Source organism: Mus caroli, unplaced genomic scaffold, assembly GCF_978045245.1.
Source record: "Mus caroli unplaced genomic scaffold, Mus_caroli_1 scaffold_11, whole genome shotgun sequence".
NCBI lineage: Eukaryota > Metazoa > Chordata > Mammalia > Rodentia > Muridae > Mus > Mus caroli.
In genome coordinates this window covers 1966880-1986284 of record NW_028227266.1, presented here as the reverse complement: position 1 = coordinate 1986284, position 19405 = coordinate 1966880, and the positions used below count along the sequence as shown (strand labels likewise).

Here is a 19405-nt window from a genome sequence, read left to right as displayed (position 1 = left end):
TTCTACTCTGGCTTCTCAGTAACTCAACATCTGCTTTCTAACACATCAGTTCTAAGTCAATGAAATTTAACATACTCATTTCTACTGGAAAATTAAGCAAATGTTTCCTAATTCACGGAACTACAGCCTTTCTATAGATATTTCTACAGACTTAGTTTTTTATTAGACATAGTTCTGAGCAATCCTTTTGTCCACCCGGGGTGCATTTCATTAATTGTGCAAGAGAAATTTCTGCTGAGAGTGATGATTACTACTACTGGTTTGTAGCCTCTTGAACAAGGACTATTCATAGGGGCACCTGCAGCCTGCAATATAATGAATGCATGATCACATGATCTGGGGAGAGAGGTATGTCAGGGGAATGGTTAGAGAAACGGGAAAAGACAAATGCAGTGGTGTGTTCAACTTTGAGTCTTTGGGGAACGTTGGATTAAATAGGAAGGATTAGAAAGGCTCATGTGGAAGTGTCCTTCTTCAGCTCCTCCTACAGTTAACAAATACTGCTGAGAGAATAGATAAAGTAATGCCACTATCGCCCATCTCCTCAGTGTCATACTTATCTTGTTCCCCGGTTGTTGGTGGCACTGACTGTTCTATAGTCTCAATCAGAATGTGAAATTTTAAGGTTCATGGGCTAAGTCAATATTCTTTGATCCATGATTTTTTTTTATCCATGAAGGATAATAACACATAGAAATTGCTTTGTTCTGGTCCAAGCTTCCAGAGTAATAAGTAAATACTCCATTTTGTGATTCCATTTATTATTTTGGCTATAATATTCCCAGTTATATTTTATACATTTCTTTTGCTGAGCACTAAATTCTTGGAATTCAGAAACCTGTGGTGTCTATATGACTGTAGGAAAAGACAAGCAAATGATATTATAAAAGAAATAATGGCACTCAGCCAGTTCTGCATTTAAGAACCAAGTCTAAGAACTCTGCTGATGCTTTGGCTACTGAGGGATTCTGGGAGAGAGACAGTCTTCAGTTGTATTTCCACAAAGGTATATACCAGGCTCCAGTGGACACTCCATGGTTACACTGTGAATTCTGGTTAAACTCAGTGGGTCTCAAAAACAAACAAAAAAAGATATAGGTGTTTGAATAGGAATTGTACAGAGGAGAATAATTGTAGGAATAGAAGAGTACTACAGAGTGTGTGAGGTTATAGTAATCAGAATGCATTTTACACATGTGTAAAATTTTTACAAATAAATACAATAATGAAGACATGAGTTACTCTTCTTGTGTTCTGAAAGTCAAGTCAAATAAAGGAAAATCAAGTCGCAACAGCAACAACAAACAGGATAGCCTTTCTGTTTTGTTTTATTTTAATATTTATTGCATCATTTAAGGAAGTATTGGCTTCTTAATGGCACGATTCTCAGCATAGGTACATAAGAATGAACTGGATTCCTATGAGAAAGAGAAATTACAAAAACATAAGCATTCTTCTGAGATCAGTGCACAACACTGTAATGCTGGTATACACACTTACAACAGAGAGGAGCCCAAGGCATGTGTAAGTGTTTATCTTACTAAGATAAAATATAGACATATAGAGCATGGGCCTCTTAAAATTTTGTCTCATAGCAGCCAACCTGAGATAGGACCTACCACAAAATCTGAGAATATTAAGAAAAATCAAAATCCTTTGTAGACAATTGAAAACATGCAGTTCAGTTCCTTCAGTCTGTTCCTGTTTTCTCTATATATTATACCAAATGTAGAAACTCGGATCAGGATCAGTTGTTTACTAGACTTCAGTGGTCTTTATCCAACCTCCCCCTACTGCACACACACACACACACACACACACACACACACACACACACACACACACAAATCCACACACACACACACATATACACACACAAGTGTACAAAGGCATTGGTATGGCATACTTCGTTTAATGTCCCGGGAAGAGGTAGAAACGTTTTGTCAGGGTCACCCTATCAGCGGTGGGCATCTGTAGCCTAAATTCTGGTTGTTCGAATGAAAATCGAACCTAGAAGTAAAAGGAAGGTTTATAGCCATAATTTTCAGAGAGTAGGATCTCGAATCAAGATGGACAAAGACTGCATTGATTAGCATGACAATAAACAATGAAACAATAACTCATGGCATTTATAAAAACAAAAGTTATGAGAATATTTGCCAGACTATTAAATTCTCTTTCTGTATTTGATAAATATGATGGGCCCAGGGATATTAGATACTGCTCCATATTCTACCAAGGTAAGGATATATATTAATATATATGATTATTTCTTAAGGTTTCCGATTGACACCAAACATTGACACCATGTATGGATTGTTGACTAACCAATAAATAAATAAATAAATATTCTTTTTATAAAAATGACAATATGAACTTTTCCATTAGAAGCAGTTTGAAGAGCTAAAGACCAATAAAGTGGAATTGATAAAACATATAGAACCCCACCTTTCTGAAAATGTCCTCCAAGTCACAAGACCAGGCATATTCTTTCATGTGTTTGATGAGTGACTCAATGAAAAGTGAGCCCCGGACAGGATGTCTCCAAGACACATTATCTGAGAATAAATTACATTCCAAATATTAGGATAGACCTAACCCTTGATACAGATCTAGCCTTTCCACTCTAGGTGGACACATTATAGAGCCTATACTCTATTCTATATTCTGCCTGCTAGTTTTTTTCAGTGTATACAAAATTCAATGAGTATATTTTCCCTCTTACTAAAGATGGTTATTGTAAAAATACAGATATTCATATTCATATCATACAGATATTAAATACATTTATCTTCTGATTTCAAGAAGGTAAAAATCTAATAGAAAGTTAGGCTGACTACAGAAGATAATGTGATTAAGTTTGGGAGAATAAAAATCTGAGTGTGTGACTCTAGGATTCAATATAATGACTGTGATAGAAGTTCATTGTACATTTTTAAATGCAATGTTCTTAACTATAAGATGAAGATAATTATGTCTACTAAAAGAGATAATTGAAGAATAGATGGCACACCACAGATATCTGAGTAAGATAAAGAAAATAAATGGAAAGAATAGAGGCAGGTGTTTCTGAAAGCACTTTGCACATTGAGAGTACAGGTTATTTTCAGAAAAGTCCTAATATGGTTGGAGTTTATACAGGTTTTGTAGTGGAAGAGTAGAGTCTGATTCACTTATAATGAATAGTGAAGAAGGCAAAAGAAAGGGTGACAGAATTCAGCTGGTGGACAAGAGTTCAGAAGACTCTAGAACTGGAGATCTAGAGATCGATATATAGTACAACACAAAAGGAAATGATTTAAAGGAACAGTTAAATCTAATAATAAAGCTGGCTACATTATTAAGCTAGAAAACTGTGGGTGCTTTGGTGTGGTATTTTTAAGTTAAATACATTTATTCTTTGACAATTTCTTCCATTTGTAAAATGTTTATGACTTGTTCTCTCTTTAAATTCCTTACACTCATTAACAAACCCTTCTCCCTTATATGTCTCTTTTCTGTGTGCATGTCTGTTGTATTTTTAGTGATTCACTGAGTATAATTAAGAATGTCAGAGTGACCACGAGTATAAACTATGTAACAGATTCTTATGGGCTTACTAATTGGTATATTTCTTCAGATGATTATCCATGTGCCAGAATTTATTAGTAGCCAATAGTTCAGTAAGGCTCTATGGTCTGAGAATATATCAATAACCATTGTGATTTTTATCAAGGCATGGTTTACCCAATATAGGTGTAGGCTATATCTGAAACGTGTATATTCAGTAATATAATTTGTAATCTATTTAATTAGATGTGAGGCCTTAAGGATGTATTTGAGTAAAGGAATGTAGGCCTCAAAAAATGGAAAATTCAGGAAATAAAAGAAGACTGAAGGAGTTGAAGGGGTTTCCAGCCCCATAGGAGGAACAATATGAACCAACCAGTACCTCCAGAGCTCCCAGAGACTAAACCACCAACCAAAGTACACATGGTCGGACTCATGGCTCCAGCTGCATATGTACCAGAGGATGGCCTAATAGGTCATCAGTGGGAGGAGAGGCCCTTGGTACTGTGAAAGCTCTATGTTCCAGTGTAGGGGAATGCCAGGGCCAATAAGCAGGAGTGGGTGGGTTGGTAAGCAGGGGAAGGAGGGAGAGGATAGGGGGTTTTGGGAGGGGAAACCAGAAAAAGGGATAACATTTGAAATGTAAATAAAGAAAATATCTAATAAAAATAATAACTTCTAAATAAACAAAATAAATATAAATTAAAAGGAGTCTTATGTAATGCATAATGTATAGAGTCCTTCTTTCTAACAGTAACAGAGAGAAAAGTGACCTGTATAAAAACCATCTACCTGGTGTTGAAGAGCAGAAAGCAATAAAATCTTTCTCTATATGGGCCTTCTTAATGCCATCATCTTCAAAAATTGCATCCGTTAAGAATTCCTCTTCAGAGTCTCTTACTGAATCTTTTAACAACACCACTCCTTTTTTCTCTTGAAATTCAAAGATGATGTCATATTACTAACAATTTCCAAGGGAATTATTGCTGTCTTGAAATTCTCTTAAACTCTATTTCTAAACATATTAGTCTGTCTTTTATTTATAATATGAATATACACATGTGTATAAAATATTTTTATAAGCCATGTCTCAAAAAATTTTTTCCCTTAATAATTTTTCCAATAGTACCCAAAGATCAATGTATTGATTATTAACAGTGAGATATTATTTAGTGGAAAATGAAGCAAATATTTACCAGTTTGAAATAAAATTCACAGGATATATGAGTGGTAAAATAGATGTTTGATATTCAGGAATCAACCCCAAACACTGAACAGTATTGTCTATCTATAAATGATAAAATCTCAATGGGAATGCCCTGTTATTTTAAACCATCAGCACTTACCTCCCCGGCATGCCTGAATAATGATCACCTTGGGCTTGTCTTTCAAGCTTGGGCACTTCAAAGTGTTCATCATCTGAAAGATTGTGTCAACCTTTAAAATATCTGAAACTTCATTAGAGTATGTGGTCCCACATATTCCCTCCTGGATACCATGAGACATGAATACAAGGAAAGTACTGTCAGAAGTCTTGTGCTCTGGGCGGGCAGCAAATTCTTTCACCTCTTTCACCATCTCCTATAAGAGACAAGACCAGTGATTTTACATTGTGACTTCTCTAAGGACAGTAAAAGGAGTCCTTGAATAAATACACAAAATTCAGTGACATGGAAATTAAAATTTCTAATTTTCAATTTTATATAAAGCAAGTTTTCATATAAAACTATAGGAAGTCATCCTGAGATTATTGAGTTGATAGAAACATTTTGCAATTGGATGCTACATGAGACTTTGGCTAAACCATGTTTGAATTTGACAGGCATGTCTCATATTATGTGGTTAGTCACCACAGAATATCACCAGTACAGAACTAGCAAGGCTTCAGTCTTTAGCTTCTGTAACATCTCTTCTAGCATTTTCTAAGGGGAAGAAAGACATGGACACGTTCTATATCTTGAGAAGTTTTACCAGAGCTGTGAGATTTTCTTTCACTTGCACGGTATACCCCAGATCCTGCAGCAGCAACTTCATTTCTCTGAGGTCAACTTGAGCTCCAACCCTCTGAGAAAGATGTTGAAACTCTGTGTTGCAGATAATGAGGGCAAGACGTGTACGAGTGGTTGTGTTCATTATTGGATAAATCTGTATGAAAAGATTGAATGAACAGCCTTGCTTAATTCATTATCTACTTTATGTGCATATGACAGTTTCTAATTCCTTTCTCTTAGTCCTTTCAAGAAACCAACCTTGTTAAAGTTAGATAAACACTAGGAAGGAAATTGTATCTTAATTCATGAGAACTATTGGAGTCTAGAAAACACCAGGTAGGCTCTCAGCATCTGTCATTAATTTGAAAGTGAAATTTTAAAAAATGAAGAGGTTGTAGCTAGGATATTTAAATTGTCAAACTGTTTTTTATTTGTTTGTTTGTGTGTGTGTGTGTGGGGGGGGTGGTTCATAGACTGTAGAAGTAACAGTGGATCCACATCTGACTTAGGTTCCTAATCTCTAAATTTGGGACATTGAAGTGAACTTGGCTATGACACAGAACCACCACCCTTCAGGATGGCCTCAGGGTTCTTCAGCTTGTTCCATCCTAGATTCTGGAGCACAGCACCTCTGAAGGATTTTCTTTCCATAACTTCTGGGCTTTTTCTAAAGGGCAAAACTTGAGGCTTCCAGTCAGTCCTGGAAGTGTGCCACCTTCTTTGTTCTGTTCTTCCTTTGTTTCTGTAAGAGAAGAGAAATGCACATGGGTGCATTCAACTCTAGTGGTCTCAAATCTAGTCTCTTACAGCCTTAGCTACATGTGAAGCTGGGTGAGGGCAACCGTGGGTTCAATACCACATTGTAGAACAAGTTACTGATCATAGTAAATGGAACATGTTCCAAGTCAGAGAGATCCCTAATGATGTGATGGAGGATCTGCCTTGGGATTAATATTTTGACAAATAATTTAGATAAAAACAAAGGAAGGAGTATTAAAATGTTTAATATTTATTTTAGAAATTATTTGAGACTAGGATAAAATTTTACATGGTGGGGGTGGGTAGAAAATATTTCTTATGTGATTACAGTAATAATTTAAAAATAAGTTTACCTAATTTGTAAAAAATTATACACAATATTAGGCATCAAGTACTTTTTAGAAATGATCCTCTGACCCAGTATCGCTCCCCATTGTGTTTTTACATTAACCAAAGAAGGAACAATACTGAATACATGAAATAGAAGGAAAGCAAGCTAGAATAGAATGGTAAGTGTTAAAGTTAATATACAAATTTTGTGAATTTATATCACTCATATTGACTGCATCTATCTATAAAAAAGTGATTTTACAATGATTTATGCCAATAGTTCCTGAGGCTTTTATTGGATTGCAAGTTCATATCATTCAACAACGTGATATACTTCTAAATAATTTGATATAAACTTGGTATATTTCAAAACAGGAATAATTGACAAAGGTACCCGGAGAACAGAAATTAAGCAATCAAAATGGGCAGATTTTAACTAATTATAAAAGGCATTTAGATAAATTGTTGAACAAAGTCACAAAAATGGGTTGATTGTAGAAAAGAGTACACACTAAGAATTAGTATACTGGACAATGTGGAAATATTTATTAATTGATTAAATGTGTCTGGCTTCTGCACAAATATGTCTAAAGCAACAACAAACTAAGCAAACATTCTTTACATTAGAGATTTTTTTTTAAATGACACAATAAAATATTCAGTTAAATGGGAATATCACATCAGATGAAATATCCGAGAAAACACATGGGCTAATCACAACTAATAGAGCCAGTAGTATAAATGATTTTCTTTTAAACACGTGAATTTCTCACCTGGGGAGAAAGAATTGTCTTCTCGATGAAATTACTTCAGTACTATGGTGGAAAACTGCTCTTGTAACATGCCGTTTTAGTTATTTCTTAAGAAATAAATTAACAAGGGGTGTGGTGTGTGCTGACTGCCTCAGCTTCCATAATGCAGAGGAGCCATTCAGAGCAGACCACTTCAATAGGACATAAATATTTTCTTTGGGAATTCTGTGTTGTGTGAAATGAAGCCTATTTTTGCCTTTTTAATAGTAAAGTTGATTGTATACTCTCAGATCTGTACTCAGTATCTGTAGGATGCCCCCACCCTGCACCACCAAGCTGTCATTGTTATCATCATTCCAGAACATAGCCTGTCTGAGTGATCAGCTGTAGCCAATAGAAGCCACACATGTGTTTGGTGTGTGACACATCTAAGTTGAGCTTACAAAGTCTTCCACAAATAATCTTCTCACATTCTTTTCAATGTCTCTTACAGGTTTACTGTGAACATAGTTCTGTTAGTACTGTTGGCTGTAGGTGTGGAAGATGTCTGGCATGGAACAGAGCTCCTTGCTCATTAACAATGACTATTTTATAATCTTATAATCATATGAATAAGAAACAGCCTTCTACTATGTAAGAACAAATGTGAATATTGACTTTCTTACAGCATTCAACGTTATCTTAATAAGAGTTTGCATTATTGTTACTATGCCTGAAATGCTGGTAGGTAGGTTTAACTCAGGGATAGTTTTAAATAAATATTTGTTTAATATTTATTTATGCAAGTTAAGTTCAGTAAGAAGTCTAACTTGTCATACTTATTATTCTTGAACACCCTATAGTATAATGTCTGGAATATAATTGGCATATGATAACCATTTTTCTTCTAGTGAACAAGAAAATTATTGCAGGCATAGATAACTATAGAGATTCATTGTTGGCAGCTACTATGTACTTTGGTAATTGGTGTGTGATAAGGTGATAGAAAACTTGAGAGAGGAATTCACTAAAACCTAGACACAGACTGAAAGGTAGAAGCAGGAAGAAGTAGTCAGGCTGCATTTTTGAGTTTCAGATTTGACCAACTGCCAGTGATGACAGCATTGATTAAGAAAACTGCTAAGAAGTAGAATGGGGAAGAATGACAAGTTTATCTTTGGGGGTTGTTCAGCTAAAATGTCCAGAAAAAAAATGGGAATAAGTGCACTAGACACTTGAATGGTAAGGTTTCGTACCTAACTAGGGAGATAAGACTTGGACACAGACTCAGAAAGTTTTGTATAAATACACAAGAACTACCTTGCTCAAGCAAGATATACAGAGAATAAGACGAAAATGTGAGTTATTCATAGCACCCTCAAACTTGCTTCAGCCCAATGAAGATAATAATGCAAAAGAGATGAGGATCCAGCGAGTATTATTCCTCTATCAGTATGGGTACCTGAGGATGAAGGATGTCCTCCTTTAGAATCTTCTGTAGCAACAAAAGTTTCAGCTGATGGAGCTAAAGAGAGACAGAAGAAATTAATTCACCATAGCAAGGTCATCCTTGGTGAGATTGAGGCCAATGTGTGCTACAGGAGACAAGGCAGAAGGAATAGGAATAGTCATGAGACACACAACAGAGTCACAGACACAAAAATGGGAGTCTGGAGCTGAAGGTGAGAGGGTTGTCTTCAAACCACACAAGAAATTTATCAATTAGACATTGGTTATCCAAGATTCAGGCTCTTACCTGATTGAAGCTCCATAATTCCTGCCAGGTAGCAGTCTTCATTACAAATGTAAGTGATAAAGATTTGGCTTGCCTGGGGCCCTTTTTTAGAGACATGATCACATAGGTCCCGTGCCTTGTCCATAGCAGTAACGTTTGCAAGTTTTATTTTATCCATTTCTTCCTGATTCAGCACTCTCTTCTCTAAAAGTTCATCCAGCAATCCATTTATTGTCCCTATACTCACTGAGTTGATAAATTGCTTCCTCTTTGCCCTCAGGATCTTGTCTGTTTAAGACACAAAGAATTCTCAAATCAAGAAAACAGTTGCATGTTCCTTTCATGTAAAAAAGCATACTGTCTTTCAGAGTGAATCAGCAAAATGTCCCTTTCACATACAGCGTTTCCCTGCTGTCTTTTTTTTTTTCTATCTCTGCTCCACATTTGTCCTTCAACATTACACAAAAGCTTATAGTATGAGGCACATATCTTTCTGTTATAACTGAAGAAGCATAAACCATTTTCTTATCTGCCACCATCTCTGTCACTCATTCAGTTCTCTCTGTCCAACTAGGGACACTTACAAGCTAAGATTGCAAAAAACGATGGCAACAATGGCAGGATACAAGTAAAGGTCCTTTCTGACCCTGGCCAGAGATTAAGACTTCGAGAATCTTCTGTGCAGATTTCTACATAGTCTTCACTTTGCCCAGATTCAGCTCACCTAAATAACTCCAGAAACTAATGATGGCTTTCAGAAAAGCAAGTCCCTTTCCAAATGACTTATTCTCCAAACGAGCCCTTTTAATAATAGAGAAAACTCACCAGCCATGGCGTTTCTTCTCTACACCGCAGAGCTCCTGAAACTGAAAGCATGTAGTTAGTTCCTTTCCAACAGGGCGTGAATACAGATTGAGAAATAACCACAATTCCTGTGTGCGCATGTTTCTTTCCCTAATTAAACTTAGGTTTAAATGCTCAATTCTGATAAGGAGTCAACCATGGAAATGATTTTTCTTCAACACTTGGAGGAGCTCAGGAAAGGAAGGGAGTGAGTCTTAGTCACCAAGAAAGAAATGAGCTATGACAACAAGTCCGGGAAGAGAAGGTAGATGATCTGTGGGATTCACAGGAGAGGAACAAGTAGGCAGGGAAGGCTGCCACAGGTGTTTCTGCTGCAGGGCTGGGCCTGAGACTCTGGGATCGGAGCTGGGAGAACAAAGAGAGAAGAACTGTAGTCAATATACTGTTTTCTGGCTTGTAAGCCTGTGGGCTAGCACGAAGTGCCTGTTGTAGTTAGGGGCTGGAATTAGGTAATGAGTAGTGGAAAAAAAGCATATGAGGCAGGGCAGTAGAGATAGGCTGAAGTTACTGTTCCTGTTCCGTTGCAGAGTTAGACAGACAGCAGGGTTGGACTCGGAGGACCAGAAGCAGAGGTGTGCATCTACTGTCAAACTACTTGCTTCCCTGGCAGAGAATGCCCTTGAATTAGCAAGGGTCCCTGCTGGGCATAAGTAGCGTCGATAAGGATACATCAAGATGCTTATGTCCTAAAAAAAAAAAAAAACAAAAAAACAAAAAAACCCAAAAACCCACAGCTCTTACCTTAAAGGTAATAAATTGATAAGTTTTTTGTTGGAGTCACTGTGAGTGACTATACCCAAGAAAACAGATTTAGGTTACCCCAAATTCCAAGGTCCAACTTGGAAAATGTTTCATCAAGTATTTCTAGTTTTGGAGAACAAAGAAAAATATAAATCAAGGCAAGTTTAAAATGCATCGACAAGCTTAAAAAGCAGATACATTGATGTGGGGGAAAGCTTTGCTATAATCATAAAATGACATTATTAGCTTTCTGATTGGTTAAATCACATGCTTTTCTATGTTAATAGCTTCTAAGGGGTTTTCATTTATTATCACAAGGTGTTACTTCAGATATAGAGTGGACCAAGAAATGGTTGTTTTAGAAGGCTAATACTAATCTAAGATGTAGTAGTTACCGTCTGCACGTACAAAATTCCAAACTTTCTACAGTACAGCAATTCCAATTGTCTGTCCATCTCAGAAGACACAAAACTTCTTCTAGGAGGATTCTGTTCACATCCAGACATAGCTTCTTTTCTGGAATTTTCCTTCACCATTGTGATTAGATGCCTGACTCTTGGCTTCTTTATTTTGTTTCCTGTAACATACATAATCAAGAAATATAAGCTTAATTTAAATTCTTAACAGAAGAAAGAAATGGTCTTCAACTACTGGCTTTGTTTTCTGTTATGAGTTATATATATATCTGCAACAATAGAACTGAATCTTCAAGAGAGACACCTAGGCTTCTCATTCACAATAGAAACTCTAGTCTAAAAAGGAAGACAGGAAATTAGAAAATACAACTCCATTGAGCAGTTATTAGGGGAAACCCATGGCAACACACAAGCTAGGCAATGCAGAGTCAGGTGGTAAATGGAAGGTTGGGACAGTGGGGTATACACTTTAGAAAAGAAGGAATTTACAGCACCTTGAATTATGAGTTGGGGTGTTGTCCTGGATAGTTTTATATCAACTTGGCACAAGCAAAAGAAAAAATAAGCCTCTTCACCTTGAGATAGTCTTGTAAATGTTTACTGTGAAATAAGGAAATCAAGTAACCTTGCTTTCCCACAATCTTAGGGTGCAAAGGTCCAAACGAAGCCCTATATAAATCCTGACAGTGCTTAGATTAGATACAGAAGCCTTTTACTCTGTTTTTAGGTGTGCTTAATAAAAATGTTTCCTTTATGCAGAAACCACAGACAATGATGAAAATCAATATAAATTAAAAAAATAGAAAGTTAAGATCTGATAAGAATAGTTATTTTGGACAGTAATTGATATGCTACTAGTATGAGGGATATTGGATGAGATGTTGAATTTTGACACATAGTAGAGGCTCTCCCACAGCTAGTATGAGAGGAGTGAGAACTCAAGATTTCAGTGTCTGTGCAGGTGGCTGTGGAGAAGGGACATCTGACAAAAATATGAGATACTGGGGTGAGATCAAGGAGAGTATTCTGATGAGAGAAGTCAGATTCTGATGCATGCAGTACACTAGAGGCTTACTATGAGAATTCCTTCATTCCACAAAGACACTTGATGTGCAGATACTCTTGTTAATCTGACTGGTTTTGAAATTCCATAGGAGACCTTCATGTGTCTTTGAAGTTGTTTAAGAAGTAGTGTTGTTGAGAAAGAAAGATAAGCCTTTTCAGGGAGAAGGTGAAGCTATGATGTTCATGGAAACCCAAAAGAAATAAAAAGGGTTGTAACAAGTTGAGTTACTGGGATTAAACAATTGCTGCTTTCTGACATTGAATGTAATATGACCTGGGTCTCACAATCCAATGTTCTGGCCTCCCTTCCAAGGTGATTTTCTGCCACCTTAACTGTGAGTGAAAGTAACTTTTGTGTTTCTTCATTTGTTCTTTTAAGGTATTTGTCATAACACTGATAAAAGTAATAAATGTGGCAGGTAAGCTGGCAACAGAGAAATACTATTTGGGAGCATTGTTAAAATCTATTAAATGAAGCTATTTGAAATGAAAGAATTCATTTCAAAAGAAAGGTTCTAGTTGCAAATGGAGCTCTGACACATTTATGAAAAAAAAAACTTTCTTGATTAAGGAAGTTGTGAATTAAGAAATTAAGGCAGTCGTTTTAAACCGTTCTCTCTCTAAAAAGTTTTAGATTTCATTTACATTACACATATCTCGACTAGGGTTAACTAAGAGTTTCTGAACTTCAGAGAAAGAATTAGGTTGGATGGAGGAGGTCACTTGCTCCAGCTTTGATCCTGTTCTGTCAGGCACTGTCACAACCATTAGTGATGTTCAGTGCACATGGCTGGAGCCTCGAGCACCTCACTTGCTTTCATACCTTTGCTGAACATGAGGCCCCTCCAAAGCCTCTTTAATCCTCTTTAAGCATATTTATAATGAACACGTGATTTACATGTTCATTTGAATAATTGTAAGTTTTGTAGTGTTCATGATGTTAGGGAGAATCATTTGCCATCTTTGCAGGTGTAATAATGCAAATTTTCTCAATTTTCTTTTACTCAATCTCATGATTCTGTGTCCCTACAGATTTTAAGAGCAATAAATGTAGTATATTTAGAAGCAAAATTCACTGTTTTTTATTCTGCTGCTATTGAGCAATGGTTTGGGCCTTTATAAGGTCTTATAGTTCTTTGAATGACTGCATGTGAACTGTAGTGTTAATGCCATTAATGGACAAATTAGGGTAAGAAAAGTTCACATGGTCACATAGCCTATGATTGTCCTGCCTTGAACCTAGGCAGAACTATTGATCCTGGAAAGGATACCAGATCGTCCTCAAAGAATTCATGTCATTAGTAAAACTTTCAACATGCTGTATAATATTTCCCAGACAAGACAAGTACAAATTCACTGTCAATGACACAACCTTCTTCCATGGAACAAAATATTGGAAATACTCAATATTGTACTTGGCTTCAAACTACAGTGATTTCACACTGAGACTTATGGTGAGTGTATTGGTGTTTTACTGGTATGAACAGACACCATAAACAAGGCAACTCTTATAAGGACAGCATTTAATGGTGGTTAGCTTACAGGTTCAGATGTTTGGTCTACTATCATTGAGGCAGGAATGTAGAGGCATCCAGGCACACATGGTGCAGGAGGATCTGAGAGATCTGACACTTTCATCTGAAGGCTGCTATCAGAATACTGACTTCCCAAGCAGCTAGGATGGAAGCCCATGCTCACAGTGACACACCTACTCCAACAATGTCAAATCTCCTAATAGTGCCACTAGTTGAGCCAAGCATATACAAACCATCATAGTGAGGAAGCTCAATATATAGGAAACACATTGAATTTTATTTCAGCTCTATGAAGAGCTCATCAGAAGTTCAGTAACTGAAAACTCTAATAAATGACTTGGTCTTCATTTCTAGTACTATCCCAATACTACATATGATACTCCATGCCAGAAAAATTCGAAACTGGCGGGATGTAATGAGTTAGAACTTCTCCTGAGCTTTCTAGAAGATAATACTTCAGAATATATCAATATATAGGCAGATAGAAGTCAGCCTAAGCAAAATTATGCTCATTTCTCTACTAGGATGTAGGCAGCTGGGCGCCTAAAAGATGGCGCTGGCCTCCGGTACACCTTCGCCGTAAACAAAGCCACTGCGCAGGCACTAGACCGGATCTGGCGCCAACCCCTCCCGATCGGGTGCATACAAATCAAAGTGCTGGCAGACTGACCAATCCCAGGAGGACACATAGCTCTCCCCAGTGCTGGGGTGTATATAAGCAGTCCTCCCTGGGTTCCCGGAGTTCCTGTAGCATCAAGGTCTTCCTGAAATAAAAAAGGCTGTTGAGAAGAATCTGACCCTGTTGCGTTTTTTCTTGCTGGACGAGGTGAGCGCAACACTAGAAAGGATATGGAGTCCTGTCAGTCACCATTCTGTACTACCTGTGCTTATTTGTATTCCCCAGAGAGCTTGCCGTATCATTAGCATCTTCATGTTTGGAGTTGAAAGGCAGTGTCAATACATTCATAATCACATATTTTGAAGACTGTCTACTTCTGACAATGGATTCCTTGGGTTTACTTTGTTGCATTCCAAATAAGGAAGGTTTGTTAACTATAGTTAAGTATTTAATACATATTGTAGATCAAGATCAGAAATATATCAGAATATCTGTGTGTGTGTTTGTGTATGTCTGTGTGTGTGTGTGTGTGTGTGTGTAAAATGTTACTGAAAATTCATAATGAAGACTGTTGGTTTCTATGCTGCAGCTCATATTGCCTAAAAATATCACAGTGGAGAGTTGGTAAATTTTTAAGATTGTAAGGGAATCATGAACAAGGAGCAAAGACAAACTAGAGGACTAACAAGTGTTTGTCAGTACCCCACAGACTATACTGATACTGGTTTATCTTGATTAGAGTAATAATGTGAAACATAAGAAATAATATATAGAAGAATCAGAAATTATTTAGAAACAGATAACGAAAAATGGCATCAATAATTGAGAGGATCTCCATGACACAGGGCAGCAACATAATAACTGAATAACAGCAACAGAATAACACACATATATATGTATGTGTATTATATATGTATACACACACACACACACACACACACACACATACACACTACATTTCTACATCACCTCCAAAATGCCATGCAATTCCAGGCACTCTCACAGTGTTCTTTCCCTTTAACCCTGTTGCCCTATATCTCCTGCTTTAATCCTCAAATATGCACAATCCACCCTTAAAATCTATTCAATTTCTTCTCCCATGGGAGAACTATGAGTCCCACCTTGAGCCCTCTGTGCTACTTACCATCTCTGAGTCTGTGGATAATAACATGATTATCCTCTATTTAACAGCTAGTGCTCACATATTAGTGAGTACATGTTTGTCTTCTGGGTCTGGGTTACCATTCTTAGTATAATTTTTCTAGCTCTATCCATATGCCTATTGGATTTCATAATGTTATTGTTTTTAACAGCAGAGTAATACTCCTTTTGTAAATTTACATTTTTCTTTTTAAAAATTATTAATTAATTAATGGGATATGTCCCATACCTCCTCCTGAACCCCCTGTCTCCACATGTATGTCTCCACCCCCACCACATCAGACCTCTAAATTCCCAGGGGCCTTCAGTCTCTTCAGGCTTAGGTGCATCATCTCTGAATGAACACAGACCCTGCAGTCCTCTACTGTATGTGTGTTGGGGCCTCATATAAGCTGGTGTATGCTGCCTGTTTGGTGGTCCAGTGTTTGAGAAATCTCAGTGTTCCAGATTAATTGAGACTGTTTGTCTTCCTACAGGGTCACCCTCCTCCTCAGCTTCTTTCAGCCTTCCCTGATTCAACAACAGGGCTCAGCTGCTTCTGTCCATTGGTTGCGTGCAACTATTTGCATCTGACTCTTTCGGTGCTTGTTGGGTCTTCCAGAGTGCGGTCATACTAGGTCCCTTTTTGGGAGCACTCCATAGCCTCAGTAATAGTGTCAGGCCTTGATACCTCCCCTAGAGCTGTATCTTACTTTGGGCCTGTCGCTGGACCTTCTTTTCCTCAGGCACCTCTCCATTTCCAACCCTGTGGCTCTTTCAGACAGGAACAATTATGGATGAGAGTCTTTGGTTGATTTATGTTTCTGGCTATTATGAATAAAGCTTCTAGGAACCTACCTAAACAGGTGTCCTTGGAGTAGGGTGGAATGTCTTTTTGGTATATGCCTAAGAGTGCTATAGTAGGTCTTAAGGTAGATTGACTCCCAGCATTCTGAGGAACTACCACATTGATTTTCATATTGACTGTACAAATTTACTTTCTCATGAACACAAACTAATGGAGGAGGGTTCCCCTCTCTCCAAATCCTCACCAGCTTGAGCTATAACTTGCATTATTGACCTTAGTCATTATGACAAGTATATGAAGGAATCTTCAAGTAGTTTTGATTTATATTTTCCTGATGGCTAAGGACATTCCTTTGAGTGTTTCTCAGTTATTTGAAATTCCTCTTTCCAAAATTCTCTTTTTGGATCTGTACCTTATTTTACTTCGATTATTTAGGTTTTTGTTCTTTTACTGGTTTTTGAGTTCTTCATATACTTTGAATATTATCCCTGTGTTGGAAGTGTAGTTTGTAAAATCTTTCCTCATTCTCTAGGTTGCTATTTTGTCCTATTAATGGCATCCTTTGCCTTACAGAAGATGTCAGTTTCACGAGGTACCATTTATTGGTTTTTGCTCCTAATAGCTGTGCTACACATATTCTGTATAATAAGTTGTCTCCTGTACCAATGAGATAAAGACTATTCCTCACTTTCTCTTATATTAGGTTCAGTGGTAAAATTATATATATCAGAAGATGGAAAGATTGCCCATGTAATAGATCTGTAGAATTAACATAGTAAAAATGGCCATTTTACCAAAACCAATTTACAGATTAAACTCAGTATCCACCAATATTCCAATAAATTCTTCTCAGACTTTGGAAGGACAATACTCACCTTCTTATAGAAAGACAAAAAAACCCAGTAGAGTTAAGACAATCCTTCAAAGGTATCGCCATGCCTGATTTCAAGCTATCCTTCAGAACAATAGTAAGAAAAACTACATGGTATTGGCATACAAACAGCCAAACTAGTCAATGTAATCTATTTAAAGACCTAGATGTAGATAAACACACCTATGGATATTTGATTTAATAAAGAAACAAAAAATATACAATGGAAAAAAGAAATGAAATATGCTAGTACACCTGGATGCAGCCTGTAGAAGACTGCAAATAGATCCATATATATCACCCTGTAGAAAACTCAAGTCTTTCTGAAAAACCTTAACAATGGCCTTTTCAAATTTTGTTCTCTCCATCTCCTCACAGTTGAGCAACTTCTTTTCCAGAAGTTTGTGAAGCAAACCACCACTCATCACTAAGCCTACTGAAATGATGAGCTGATTATTCTTTGCCTTAGGATATTAACTGTTTAAGACAGAAGAAGTTTTCAGGTCAGAAATGCATTCCCTCATATCATTAACAGTGCATGGCCTCTGTCAGATAGAATTAGCAAAATTTCTGTTTCATACTCTTTGCTTTTCTCCTTCTTTATTGTGTGTCTGCTCCACAGTTATCTGCAATATTAGCCATATATATATATATATATATATATATATATATATATATATATATATATGTGTGTGTGTGTTTGTGTGTGTGTGTGTACACACACACACACACACACAGAGTAAGGGATGGAGTCTTAATCAGGATCTGAGAAGAAACTTTTTCTATTCCATGTATATTCAGAATAAAAAATAAAAGATATGACAATTAATTTTCTTTGAAGGCAATAGTCTCTGTCACTCATCCTGTTCCCTCTTTTAGACTAGGGGTATTTAAGAATTAAGATTATGAAATGTAAAAGAATGCCAGAAAAGCACATTTCACTTTTCCCCCTGCATTTACTTTCTTCCAGCTTCAGGAGTATTTGTCTAGATTCAGCTCACCTAAACATCTACAGAACACAATCATAGCTTCCAGAAAACCCAAACCCTTCCCAAACTATTCGCTAAATCAGTTCCTTTAACAATAGCTCCTTTAATAGGCATAGCGTTCTCTTCTATCATCCAATGTAACTGAAATTTAAAACATGTCATAGACTTTTATATGTTGAGGTTTATATGCAGATGGAGAAATAAGTATTACTCCTGTGTATGAATGCTTTCATACCCCAATTAAACTCACTCATTTGGATTAAGTCAACCAAGAGTCAACCACAGAGATGATTGTTTCTTAGCACTTAAAATAGTTCAGGGTAGGAGAATATTAGGTATGATAGGAGAAAACAGGAATTTAAAAAATGATTTATTGTGTGTATGACCCATGTGCTGATAAATTTTTACAGTCCTGAAAACTTAGAAAAAGTAAAATCTGGTAAAATCTTAATGGAGATTAATATCAATTAAATTACATGGAACATGTCTGTGGGTGGATGTTCTTGATTTTTAATCAATGACGGAAGTCCTATTTCAGTGTGAATAGATTATTCCTGTGCCAGAGGTTCCTAAATGGCAAAAGAGTAAAGAGAACTAGCTATGGAAAGCATGATATCATGTATGAATATCCACTGTTCTCTGTTCTTTGTTGTGGATGTCATGTGACCATCTCTCATATGCTTTTGATGGTGTGACTCTATGCTGGATTTTAACTTGGAATTGTAAATTGAAATGAGGTCTTTCTTTTCAACATTGCATTTTGTCATTGACACTGAAATGAAACTAATAGAATTTACAAAGCAAAATAAGGATAAATAATAATATGTGATCAAGTTTATCATTCTAACAAATGGACAATGCAGAGCAGGCATTCAGTAGAGAAAATATATCTCTCAACTGATAGCATCCTAAACAGAAGAACCAAATTTTACTATATTAGGAAGTCTAAGGCAGAGTTCCTAAGTGTAGAATTCACAAGGCCAAGATGTAAATTTCCACAAGGACCCTGCAAAGAAGGGAAGCAAGTAAGAGCATCTATTGTCTCTGCATCTGAGTCCACTAGGGAAGGAAAAGTGACAATATCCATGCTATTCTCAGTAGTACCACAAGACAATTGATGTATTTGTTGCTGAAGCAGCTTGCAGCTTTCACAGGCTCTAATATCTAAGATCTAGGAACTTTTTTCAATAATCCAAAATATAGAATGTCATTATGCAAATGCTTACTCTTCTATCCTGTGAAACATTCATAGTGCCTACACA

The 19405-nt window shown here is 36.7% G+C and overlaps 1 protein-coding gene across 1 annotated transcript; it reads right to left on the bottom strand.

The window, feature by feature from the left end:
* Positions 1-1312: 1312 nt before the first annotated feature.
* On the bottom strand, positions 1313-9983 carry Casp1 (caspase 1). Its single transcript, XM_021172833.2, has 10 exons — positions 9921-9983; positions 9117-9383; positions 8823-8885; positions 6170-6282; positions 5521-5694; positions 4896-5130; positions 4342-4482; positions 2449-2558; positions 1907-2010; positions 1313-1418 (listed from the first exon to the last, which is right to left on the bottom strand). The coding sequence occupies exons 1-9, from the start codon at positions 9925-9927 to the stop codon at positions 1912-1914; spliced, it is 1209 nt and encodes a 402-aa protein (XP_021028492.1). The 5' UTR covers positions 9928-9983; the 3' UTR covers positions 1313-1418; positions 1907-1911.
* Positions 9984-19405: the final 9422 nt, after the last annotated feature.

Coding starts and splice junctions, on each gene's coding strand:
- Casp1 (XM_021172833.2), bottom strand. Junction 8,886..9,116: donor AATTATGGAGCTTCAATCAG/GTAAGAGCCTGA, acceptor GTCTCTCTTTAG/CTCCATCAGCTGAAACTTTT. Junction 4,483..4,895: donor TATTCAGGCATGCCGGGGAG/GTAAGTGCTGAT, acceptor TTGAATTTCAAG/AGAAAAAAGGAGTGGTGTTG.